Source organism: Rhineura floridana, chromosome 16, assembly GCF_030035675.1.
Source record: "Rhineura floridana isolate rRhiFlo1 chromosome 16, rRhiFlo1.hap2, whole genome shotgun sequence".
Lineage (NCBI taxonomy): Eukaryota > Metazoa > Chordata > Lepidosauria > Squamata > Rhineuridae > Rhineura > Rhineura floridana.
The window spans coordinates 20455551-20468423 of NC_084495.1; the positions used below are offsets into that span (position 1 = coordinate 20455551).

General features: G+C 47.9%; 1 protein-coding gene across 1 annotated transcript; it reads left to right on the top strand.

Moving 5' to 3' along the window:
• Positions 1-513: 513 nt before the first annotated feature.
• Positions 514-12270, top strand: RAB33A (RAB33A, member RAS oncogene family). The gene is made up of 2 exons (XM_061598383.1): positions 514-1053; positions 11653-12270. Exons 1-2 carry the CDS (start codon positions 859-861, stop codon positions 12106-12108), a joined length of 651 nt encoding a protein of 216 aa, XP_061454367.1. The 5' UTR covers positions 514-858; the 3' UTR covers positions 12109-12270.
• The last annotated feature ends 603 nt before the right edge of the window (positions 12271-12873 follow it).

Consider the following 12873-nt stretch of genomic DNA (forward strand, 5'->3'; position numbering starts at 1 on the left):
AGTGTGGTGCAGTGGTTAGAGTGTCGAACTGGGCACTGGGAGACAAGGGTTCAAATCACCTGCTTGGCCATGAAGTTCACTGGGTGACCTTGAGCCAGTCACTACATGTCTCTGCCTGACCTCCCTCACAGGGTTGTTGTGAGGATAAAACCAGGAGGGGAAGAGCCATGTTTGTACAAAAGATGGAATATAAATGCAGTCATAAATAAAAATAATAGTGTGAGGTTTCTTGATGTGTTTCCTTTGGCAAATCGAGCCCTTTGGGTTCCTTTTGAGCAGCCGAACTTGGCCCACCGACACCATTCCTCTGCCACTGTCGGAGCAAGAGCAAAGGAAAAGTACCCATGCCCTTGCGGAGGTGTGGATGGGGAGGTAGGGGAGAACAGGCAACGACTCGGGGCCGTCCAGGCTCTTCTGATTCCCTCGTCCTGGCTTCTAGTTGGCTAAGCGTAACACAAGGCACCAGTCTGCTGCTGCTGCTGCGGTTAAGGCCCCGCCTTGCCGGGGCTGGGCGCTGGAAGCCGGCTGGCTCCCGGCAGCCAATGGAAGCGTGGCCCGAAGGGCGGCTCCTGCCCACCGAGGCGAGGGTGCTTCAGCGGCTGCGGGTCGCCGCGCAAAGGCGGCTGGCTGGACCGACGGCTTGGAGGAGTCTGGCAGGCAGGCGGGAGTGCAGCGCTCCGCCTCGTCCATCATGCGGGCGCCACCGAGCCGACCCTGAGCTTCTCGGCGCGTCCTGCCGCCCTGCCTCCGTTGGCATTTCTCATTTATCTTCCCATTGCGCGGTGCGCTCCTCCGCTAGAGGCAAGCGGAGCATTACGGCCGCCTAGCCAGCCAGCGCTAACGGCGCGTCCTCCCGGGATGGAGCTGGAGGCCTCGCTGGAGCAGTCGGTGCAGACACGCATCTTCAAGATCATCGTCATTGGCGATTCCAACGTGGGCAAGACCTGCCTGACGGTGCGCTTCTGCGGCGGTGCCTTCCCGGCCAGCACCGAAGCCACCATCGGCGTAGACTTCAGGGAGAAGGCGGTGGAGATTGAGGGCGAGCATATCAAGGTACAGTTGGAAGAAAAGGAAGGGAGGAGGGAGAGGGAAGGAGCCGGGCCTGGTGCCTTACACGACCACCACCACCCCGTCTGTTCGGGGATCGGAGGCTGGGGAGCCGGCTCCTTTTTCCAACGGCTTCTTCTGTTACTACCGGGGTTTTGCTCTGTGGGTTTTTTGGGGGAGATTATCGAGGGTGCTAGCTCAGAAAAGCCCGCTCATTCTCTCTTACTGGCCTTGTCTGAAGGGATGTGGGGCACCCCATCGAGGTGGGGGTGGATGGGAAGCACAATTCGATAGTCTTCCAGAGAGAGAGGATACAGAACCCTCTCAGGCCATGGAAGAACCCTAAGCATCCCCTATAAGAAAGGGAGCAACCATAGCCCATCCACCCAGATTTGCAAGCTGCTTTAGCCACAGAGGCACAGCGTGTAAGGCAAAGGCAAGATATACAAATATGTATATATTCCATCTGATCTGAATTTATTATTATTATTATTATTAATTAGATTTATATACCGCCCGACTAGCGATAGCTCTCTGGGCGGTGAACATAAAATAGCATAAAAATACAATAAATAACAGAATAATACTAGTAATACAATCAAAAATCAAGTACAATAACATTTTTAAAATAAATCAGTTTAGCTTAAAATGCTTCGGAGAATAGGAAAGTTTTGACCTGGCGCCGAAAAGAGAGCAAAGTCGGCGCCAGGCGTACTTCCTCGGGGAGACTGTTCCATAATTCGGGGGCCACCACTGAGAAGGCCCTAGATCTTGTCACCACCCTCCGGGCCTCCCTATGAGTTGGAACCCGGAGGAGGGCCTTCGTAGCAGAACGTAGTGTACGGGCCGGTTCATATCGGAAGAGGCGTTCCGCCAGGTATCGTGGTCCCGCATCGTATAAGGCTTTATAGGTCAATACCAACACTTTGAATCTGGCCCGGAAACATATTGGCAACCAGTGCAAGTGGGCCAGAACAGGTGTTATATGCTCAGACCGCTTGGTCCTTGTCAGCAATCTGGCCGCCGCATTTTGCACTAGCTGTAGCTTCCGAACTGTCTTCAAAGGTAGCCCTACGTAAAGCGCATTACAGTAATCCAAACGTGAGGTTACCAGAGCATGTACCACTGATGTAAGGTCCTCTTTACTCAAATAGGGACGTAGCTGGGCTACCAACCGAAGTTGGTAAAACACATTCCTAGCCACCGAGGCTACTTGAGCCTCAAGTGAAAGGGAAGAGTCTAAAAAGACTCCCAGACTATGAACCCGGTCCTTTAGGGGGAGTGTAACCACGTCCAGGACAGGGTATATATCAACCATCCGATCAGAGAACCCGTCCACCAACAGCATCTCAGTCTTGTCTGGATTGAGCTTCAGTTTGTTAACTCTCATCCAGTCCATTGTCGCGGCCAGGCAACGGTTCAGCACATCGACAGCCTCACCTGAAGAAGATGAAAAGGAGAAGAAGAGCTGCATGTCATCAGCATACTGATGACAACACACTCCAAAACTCCTGATGACCTCTCCCAATGGCTTCATATAGATATTAAAAAGCAGGGGGGACAAAACTGGCCCCTGCGGGACCCCATATTGGAGAACCCGCGGTGTCGAGCAATGTTCCCCAAGCACTACCTTCTGGAGACGACCTGCCAAGTAGGAGCGGAACCACTGCCAAGCAGTACCTCCAACTCCCAACTCTGCGAGCCTCTCCAGAAGGATACCATGGTCGATGGTATCAAAAGCCGCTGAGAGATCAAGGAGAATCAATAGAGTTACACTCCCTCTGTCTCTCTCCCGACATAGGTCATCGAACAGGGCGACCAAGGCTGTCTCGGTGCCAAAATGGATCTAGATAATCGGTTTCATCCAATAGCGTCTGGAGCTGGCCAGGAACCACTCGTTCCAAGACCATGCCCAGGAATGGAATATTCGCCACTGGCCTGTAGCTGTTAAAATTGTCTGGGTCCAAGGAAGGCTTTTTCAGGAGTGGTCTCACCACTGCCTCTTTCAGACAGCCCGGGACCACTCCCTCTCGTAAAGAGGCATTTATCACTTCCTTGGCCCAGCTACCTGTTCCATTCCTGCTAGTTTTTATCAGCCAGGAGGGGCAAGGATCCAGTACCGAAGTGGTTGCACGTACCTGTCCAAGCACCTTGTCCACGTCCTCGAGCTGAACCAACTGGAGCTCATCCAACAAAACATGACAAGACTGTGCTCCGGACATCTCACTAGGATCAACTGCTATAACTTGAGAGTCTAGGTCCCGGCGGATACATGAGATCTTATTCTGGAAGTGATCGGCGAACTGATTGCAGCGGGCCTCCAATGATTCCACCGTGTCCGGAGGGTTTGAATGAAGAAGCCCCCGGACAACTCGAAAGAGCTCCGCTGGGCGGCAGAGAGATGATTTAATAGTGGCAGCAAAATGATGTTTTTTAGCTGCCTTCACCGCTCCTACATAGAGCTTAGTCGAAGCACTAACCAGCGCATAATTGTATCCGTCGGGAGTTCGCCTCCATTTCCGCTCAAGCCGCCTCCTATCTTGCTTCATCGCTCTCAGCTCCGGAGTATACCATAGAGCTGTATGAGCTCTACATAGGAGAGGGCGTGCAGGAGTGATCGTGTTTACAGCCCTGGTCATCTCCATATTCCACAGAGCGACCAGGGCTTCAGCAGGAGCGCCAGTCCTATCAGCCGGAAAATCCCCCAGAGCCCTTTGAAAACCTTCAGGATCCATTAGTCTCCGGGGGCGAACCAGTTTAATAGGTCCCCCACCCTTGCAGAGGGAAGAGGTTACTGAAAGTCTAAACTTCAGCAAGCAGTGGTCTGTCCATGACAAAGGGAGTGTTGTAAGACTCCCCACATCCAGATCACTATCCCCATGCTCAGTAGCAAAAACAAGGTCTAGAGTGTGCCCCAATACATGCATTGGACCACTAACATATTGAGACAGCCCCATGGCTGTCATGGAAGCCATGAAGTCCTGAGCTGCGCCAGACAAAGTAGTCTCGGCATGAATGTTGAAATCCCCCAGTACTAATAGTTTGGGGGATTTCAACAATATATCCGAGACCACTTCCTCCAACTCAGTTAGGGAAGCCGTTGGGCAGCAAGGTGGGCGGTACACCAAAAGGATTCCCAGCCTGTCCGTCTGGCCCAACACAAGGTGCAAACACTCCAGGCCAGTAACTGCATGAACATGGTGCTTGGTGAGTGAGATGGAACTCTTATAGACGACAGCAACCACACCTCCCCGACCCTCAGATCTGCCATGATGCTGAACCAAGTACCCCGGTGGGCAGAGCTGAGAGAGACCAACTCCTCCCTGCTCACCCACCCAGGTCTCGGTTATACATGCCAGATCGGCTGCCTCATCCACAATCAAATCGTGGACGAGGGAGGTTTTATTATATACCGAATTGTAGTGCATTTTTCACCATCATTATATTATGCTCACAACAACCCTATGGGGTGGGCAGTGATGAGAGAGAAAGTGTGACTAGTCCAGTAAACTTCACGGTTAGGTAAGCATTTGAACCTGGGTCTCCCTGGTCTGACGTTCTAATCTCTTCCACCATTCAGGCCCTAAAGATGAGAAGGTTGTTCTGAAGGTTGGGGGATTAATTTCACAGTGGCTGATTTCTAAAATTACAAACCTTGAGGGCTCCACAGTGTCTGAAAGGCAGGTGTGTTGAAAGCATTCCCTGGCCTTCCATCCGTCCCCCACATCTATGATTCCTTATAATGGCAAGAAAACAACAGGGACAGTGTATGCCATGCATTGCATTTACATCACTGGATTACTCAACTTTTGATGACTTGCATCTGTGAACTGACACCTCCTCCCCCGTGTGCGAACACTCACTGGAAAAGGTTGTGCTTGATAAGGAAGTTCAGTCTGTGGTGTCGGGATCCGTGGTGGCTCATTCACACAGGCAAAATGTCAACGTGCCATAATCAAATTAATGGGCATGGATGAACCGTTCCCTCAAGTCTGTGCTATGCTGGGATGCATTCTCTTCTTTATGCCTACATCACTTGTTCCGCTGCGCAAAGGCCTCCTTCCCATCACAAACAAAGGAGAGGGGGAAATGCATTGGTGGAAAAGGCAGAGATGGACAGGAGCAAGATTTCAGCACATTCTGATTGTTGCATCCCAGCCCAGAAGCTGTACTTGACCCTGGTGCTGCTGTCGTGCATCCTGCTCTTGGGTTCTCTGTGGGATTGCACAAAGGACTGTCTGTACGGTGGGGTTTTGAAACTGGAATTGACCCTGGAAGCCTTATTTTTTTATTGCTTTTGCATATCGGGGAGGGCTCGATGTAGAAGTGTAATGCTTCAATCCTCTCTGCTACATCCTTGCAATGTTAGGCCAGTCAAGAGCTCTCATATTGCCAGTGAGGGTGGGAGAAGAGATAAAACCCAGAATATTTCGATACCATCAAATCAACTTCTGCAGAAGTGTTCAGGTTCTTTGGTTACACTCAGTTCTGGGGTAAACGGCACTAACCAGTGCTTGTCAACCTTTTCAGACCCATTTTTAATCGGACTTTGCCTTTTACCAAGCCAGACCATTGGTCCAGGTAGCTCACTGTTGTCTACACCAGCCTCTCCCAATTTGATACCCTCTAGATATGTTGGATTGCATCTCCCATAATCCCTGACCATTGGCCATTCTTGCTGGGGCTGATGAGAGTTGTAGGCCAAAAAATCTGGAGGGCACCAGGTTGGGGAAGTTTCTTTCCCAGCCCAACCTGGAGATGTTAGGGCTTGAACTGGGGACACTTCATGCACTCCATCACTGAGCGAAGGCCCTTTCCTAAAGAGGGAGCTCTTGAGACTCAACCCCACACTGTGGACTTGATACAGCAATGAGCAATTCTCTAATGGCTCAGCTGCAGCGGCTGACCTGTACCGATGGGGCCCACTTGTAATGTCTGGACACTCTATATCCATCTTTCTCCTTTTTCTCTCCAAGATATCCAGATGCAAATGATGGCAGCAGGGCTTCTGAAGCTTTAATAATAGAGGGAAATAATATAAAATTTCCTAATAATAATAATAGGAGAGGGAATTTAGTGTAGTTGCAGCTGTTTTGATCTATGAGTAACAAGCTGCTTCAGTCAACATTATTCCATCCCCTGCTCAACTCTGAAAGGTAGAAGGGCTCTGTCCTCTTTTGCATCGGATAGCTCCTTCTCTTTCTGTTTCTCCTTTTTTAGAGAAAATGGCAGAGATACCATTGGTCAGGGTGCCCCGAAGTTGTTGGTTCTGACCCACACTGCGCTAATAGATGTAATATTTAAGCATGTCTTAAAATAAAATAAAAAGATGCTTTGGAAACGGGAATTTACATTGGAGAGGTGGCAGGAAAGGTTGTGCTTCACCCTTTCCCAACTGCCATTTCTTCACTCCAAACCACACCGCCCCCAGCAGCTTTCCCCCACCACCCAGAGTTGTAAATGCACCTTCCCCTCTGTGTAATGCCAGTTTGCATCCTCTCCCAACACCATGAGTACATCCTGTGGATCCATCTTTGTTGCTAGAGGCCCAGGTGACCTCAGTGACTAGGAGTGCCTTTTACCACCTTTGGCTGGCAAGACAGCTGCGGCCATTTTTGGACCAAGATAGCCTGACCACTGTTGTCCAAGCACTGAAAACTTTCAGGCTGGATTACTGTAATGCGCTCTATGCGGGGCTGCCCCTGAGGTTGGTCCGGAAGCTGCAGCTGGTGCAAAATGCGGCAGCACAAGTGATCACTGGGGCACTCCAACATGTTACCCCACTGCTGAAAGAATTGCACTGGCTGCCCATTAGTTACCAGGCCAAGTTCAAGGTTCTAGTTTACAAAGCTCTATGCAGCTTGGGACCAGGATACCTGAAAGATTATCTTATCCCTTATATACCCAGTCAATCACTGCGCTCTGCAGGTGAGGGCCTCCTGCAGATACCATCTTATCAGGAGATCCATTCTTCACAATATAGGAAATGGACCTTTAGTGTTGTGGCACCAACCCTTTGGAATTCCCTCCCCTTAAACATTAGACAAGTGTCATCTCTGTTATTTTTTTGGTGCCTACAGAAGATCTTCCTCTTTCAACAAGCCTTTTACGTAGAGACCTTATCCCAGTCTGGATCTGTGTTGGAATTGCTTTTTAAGATGGTTTTAAAGCTTTTTTAAAAAAGGGGTTCTAACATGTTTAATATGTTTTAAAGTCTTTTGTTTTAAGATGTTTTAGAGTGCTTTTAATGTTTTTGTTTGCTGCCTGGGGCTCCTTCTGGGAGGAAGGGCAGGATATAAATTTAATAATAAATAAATAAAAATAAATTTCAAATAACCCCATACAGGTTAAAACAGGCATGTGGTCTTCCAGATGCTGTTGGACTCCAACTATCGTTGGTCCCAAGAAGCATAGCCAGTGGTCAGGATTATGGGAGTTGAGTCCAGTAACAACTGGAGTTCTGCAGGTCCCCAGTTCCTGAATTAGAACAATAAAGTTTTGGCTTTGACCTTTAAAACCCAAAACAACTTGGTTCCAGGACACCTGATGAAGTGCCTTCTCCTTCATTGCCCCAGACAATCATTAGCTTGGCTGGTGGCAAGCAAGGGGAAGGTCTTTTCTGCAGTGGTGCCCTCCCCTCGTGAGTTTAGGTGTGCACCAAAAACTCATGATGTTCCAACACCTTCTAAAAATACATTTGTGCTATCAGGTTTTTGTGGGTGCTTCATTCCAACAGGGTTTTTTTAACCATTGTTAACTCTGCCCTGGTTTATCAGCTGCATTTTATTTTATTTTATTTTGCATCATACGCTGCCTCAGGACATTCAGTGGAAGGTGGTATAGAAATATTTTCACAAACAAAACAAATAAAAAGTCCCACAGGGTTCCCATACTGGCTTTTTGGGGCCGGTGCAGTGATAATGTTCAGTTTTTCTCTCCAGCTGCAAAATCTGAGATGATTTAGTGTTGCCAAAGGTCTTAAGATGATTCTTGCTGGATCAGACCAAAGGGCTATTGAGCTCAGCGTCCTCTGAATCCTGGGAACTGTGGTTTTTTAAGGGTGCTGAGAGTTGTTAGGAGACCCCTCTTCTCCTCACAGAGCTACAATTCTGAGTTGTTTCACAATCAGTTCCTCTTCCCAGGGAATTCTGGGAATTGTAGCTCTCAGTACCCTTAACAAACTAGAGTTCCCAGGATTCCTTGGTGGGGGGGAGCCATGACTGTTTAAAGTGGTATGATACATTTAAAGTAGCATAATGCAGCTGGGCCTGATATGAAGACACCTAGAGGCGGGGCCATATTCAACACTGGGGGCAGGGGCAGACACCCGCTCCACATCTGATCGAATAGCCCCTTCACACTAAATGACATATGGGCTTATGTAGGTTCATGCGTGTCAGTGTGAGTTGTTTTTTGTAGATAAGAAATGAAGTTGCCATAATAAGCAAGAAGAATGTGGTCAGTCAGGCCAGGGTTTCCCAAAGTGGTCGATATTTATCCCCTGGGGTCAATGAGACTGTGCAGGGGGTGCATAAAGATCTGAACGTCAAAAAGGGTTTAGGGATGAGAAAGAAGTTTACAAGGTATGTGCAAAGAGTTTTAATTAGGAACTATGATCCTCAGAAATAAAAGGCATGTACAGAGTGCACCTGCCTTTCCAATGAGGAACCTCTGCAATAAGATGATTCCATGCTTCAACAGTATTTCTTATTTTTTACATTTTATGATCCTAGTAATGTTATTGATGATTAATAAATGTTGATTATATATTGATAATTCTTGACTTTGTTTCATTTACATTCCTAAGAATTTGGGTTGGAGTCCATGACACCTTTACAAACTCATCAAGGGGTCAGTGAACTCAGAAGTTTGGGAAACCCTGTGCCAGGCAGAATCTCTGACTAACAGATAACTGGCACTGTGCTAGGTGTTAAGTTGAACATTTGGGCGGGTGCTGTCTTTCTGATGTAAAGCATGGCCTGATGGATATGGGCAGCAAAATAAGGTGGTAAAATAGACTGTGCTACTTTGGGCAGTGGATGGAAGAATCATATTTTAGAATGTAACAGTGTCCTGGTTTGCGCATTTTGCTAAGCTAAACTGTGGCTAAACGTGACCACACAAGTGTGCAGTAGTTGCAGTAAAAATTACAGTTACTTTGCTTCTGTCCTGGTCGTCCTGCTGCCACACTACTTGGCACTAAGCCATGGTTTGGTGTAGCATTAAGGCCAAGGTTTGTTTTTCGGATTACTACTCATGCTTTATCTGGGGGAGGCAAACCATGAGCCCATGTTCAGATGCAACACTAAGCTAAACCATAGCTTAGCTCCAGATAGCCAGGCAGCAGGACAACCCAGGGAGGAGCGAAGCGGCCACAATTTTTTTCACTGTGAGTAGCTGCATACTTGCATGTTCATGCTTAGCCGTGGTTTGGGCTTAGTGGTTGTGTGCGGAATGGGTCAATGTGTTGGAAAAACTCCCTTCAAATAGAAAGCCAGCATAGCAAGCAAAGGTCTGCACTAGGACTTTTCTCCCAGATGAGCTCCTACCCCCCCACACCTATTTGCGCAGTGTGTGTGATGTTATCTTTTTAAATATGAGGAAGCATTCAACAGTGATGCTTTCCCCCTGTTTGAAGTAGAACAGTGCATTCCTATCACCTCATTTTGTTATATGTGTAGGTCCAGTCACCCCCAAGACAAGGACAAAGGCTGGACCTTTTAGCCTTGGCAGATTTCAAGACCAGAGTACAAAGGTCAACATGTGCAAAAAATTGTTGCTTTCAGAGGGAGATTAGGTGCAGGGAGTGCCTGTCCATGTTTACTTAACCAAGAGTGTGGGCTAGAAGGTAGGCCCTTGTTTTCTTGTTAATCTCTTCTTGCCTGGGTTGGGGAGAAGAGTGATCCTACAGATGAAGTGGGATCATTTCATTGAATCTGTATAATGTAGAAATGGTGTTTATTTAGTTTTCTTGAGTTTGCAATCTTTTGTATTTTATCGTTTATTTTATTGAATATACCGCTTCAGTGACTTTTTGTTGTTGTTATGAAGCAGTTTATAGCTCTTCAAATAAATTAATTAAATTAGGTCACATCCACACCATACATTTAAAGCACATTCAACAGTCGTGGCTTCCCCCAGAGAATCCTGGGGACTGCAGTTTACAGAGCAACAGTTCCCAGTACCGTAAACAAACTGCAGTTCCCAGGATTCTTTGGGGGAAGCCATGCTCTTTAAATGTGCTTTATGTGGTGTGGACATGCCCTTACATCATGTAGTGGCCAAGGGTGTTAGAGTAGGACCTGACTTCAAATCATTAGCCAGCCGTGAAGCTCAGTGGTTAAATTTGGGAAAATCTCTTTCTCTCCCTCTCTTTCTGCCACACCAGGGTGGTTGTGAAAATAAAATGAAGGGGGAAGAAAACCATGTTGGATGCCTTGCGCTACTTGGAGGAAAGGCGGGTTATACATGCAGGCTGAAATCCTTTGGCAGCTGTCAGAAGACTCCTGCACTCCCTCAGAGCCCAATAACACCTGTGCCTGCCCTGGATGCATGCGCGTGTGTGTGGATACACACACACACACACACAAAATGGGTGTCTGGATCTGTGAGCTGCCATTTTAAGTTTCCCACAATCCCTCTGGTATTGTTTTGCTCCAGGCATTATACAAAACAAAAATGCAACAGTATAGCAGGGGGGCTGTGTGATTTTTTTTTTTTAATGGTGTCTTGTAGCTGTCTTCTGTCTCTGAAAGGTCCCATAGCCAGGAGCCTTCCAAAAGCGCTTTACTGAGGGTCCCCTTAGGAACATAGGTAGCTGCCTTATACCAAGTTGATCCGTCTACCTGAGTCTGGTCCACTCTGACTGGCTGTAGTTCTGCAGGGATTGAGACAGGCGACATTCCCAGCCCTACCTGATGATTCCGTGGATTGAACCTCGGATCCTTCTGCAGACAAAGCAGATGCTCTGCCATTGCTCTATGGGTCTTCCTCCACTTCCCCCTTAATGCTGAAGCTGGTCCTGTATAAATATTAGCTGCCGGGCTAAGTTCAAGGTTCTAGTTTTGGTGTACAAAGCCCTATACAGCTTGGGACCAGGATACCTGAAAGACCATCTTATCCCTTATATACCCAGTTGATCACTGCGCTGTGCAGGTGAGGGCCTCCTGCAGATACCACCTTATCAGGAGGTCTGTTCTGCACAACATAGGAAATGGACCTTTAGTGTGGCAGCACCTACCCTGTGGAATTCCCTCCCTTTCAGTATTAGACAGGTGCCATCTCTGTCTTCAGCGCCTACTGAAGACCTTCCTCTTTCAACAAGCCTCTAAGTTGAGACCTCATCCCAGTCTGCTTCTGTGTTGGAATTGCTTTTTAATTTTTTTGAAGTGTTTTTAAAGCATTTTTAAAGAGGTTTTGTTTCACTATATTTTAAAGTCTGTTTTTATGGTGTTTTAAAGTGTGTTCAGTGCTTTTGTTTGCCGCCCTGGGCTCCTACTGGGAGGAAGGGCGGGATGTAAATAACATATAAAATAAAATAAATATTGTAAATATCGCTTTCTGCCTGACTTATAGTTTCATCAGGAATTCTGCTCTGTTCCACAGGTGCAGGTCTGGGACACAGCAGGCCAGGAGAGGTTCCGGAAGAGCATGGTGGAGCACTACTACCGCAATGTGCATGCTGTCGTCTTTGTCTATGATGTCACCAAGATGGCTTCCTTCCTCAACCTCAAGACCTGGATTGAGGAGTGCAATGGCCACGCAGTCCCTGCCCTTGTCCCAAAGGTGCTTGTGGGGAACAAGTGTGACTTGCGGGACCAGATCCAGGTGCCATCCAGTGTGGCCCTGAAGTTTGCCGATGCACACAACATGCTTTTATTTGAAACCTCAGCCAAGGACCCCAAAGAGAGTCAGAATGTGGAGTCTATTTTCATGTGTCTGGCTTGCCGGCTGAAGGCCCAGAAGTCTCTGCTTTATCGGGACATGGAGAGGCAACAGGGGAAGGTGCCGAAGATGGCGCTCATGCCTGAGGGAAGCAGCAAAAATGCCTGTCCCTGCTGAACTGTTGAGGTGGCAATTCCAACCATTTAGTGTGTGTGTGTATGTGTGTGTGTGTGAGTGAGAAGGGCAAATAGTTTTGTGCCTCCATAAACTGAACCGAGACCTGCTTGTCTCAAATGAAGTTAAATGTTAAATTGATAATAAAATTTGTATGGCTCACAACTGGTTTGGTTGTAGCTTTATCTCTGCTGGTTTGTGATCTGAACAAGCATTTCCCCTAAGGTGGAGCTGAAGTTCAATTATCTCTGAGCTGATCCATGTGAAACATATACCTAAGGTTAGCAAAAATACAAAATACCACCCAGGTGTTATCAGAGATAAAGGACATATTCTAGCCACGTGAAAACACTCAAGGAGGGTGTGAAGGAGGGACAGTGAGGATGGCCTGAGGAGAGTCACAAAGGCCCCACAGAGAGGCCTGGAGGACCACACTGGGTTTGCCACCCCTGGTGTAGACAATGCTGATCAAGTTGGACCAGTGGCCTGACTCAGTATAAGGTATCCTCTTGCATTGCTGGCTTGAACTGAAGTCAAGTGATGTAAAGGATCTTTCTCTGTAGGTGTGCCTGCAAAAGATTTGGGGGGGGGAGGTTAGGGTCACCTGACATCATTGTCAGGTGTCAAAGTGGCCTGTGAGGGTGGGAGGAGATCAGGAGTCTGACCCACTGGCCAGATCCTGTTCCCCACCTCTGCTTTATGGGGAGTGCAATTGCGTCTAGAATAAGCTGAACACCACTCACCTGGGTGGATGAACCACCAAGTGAC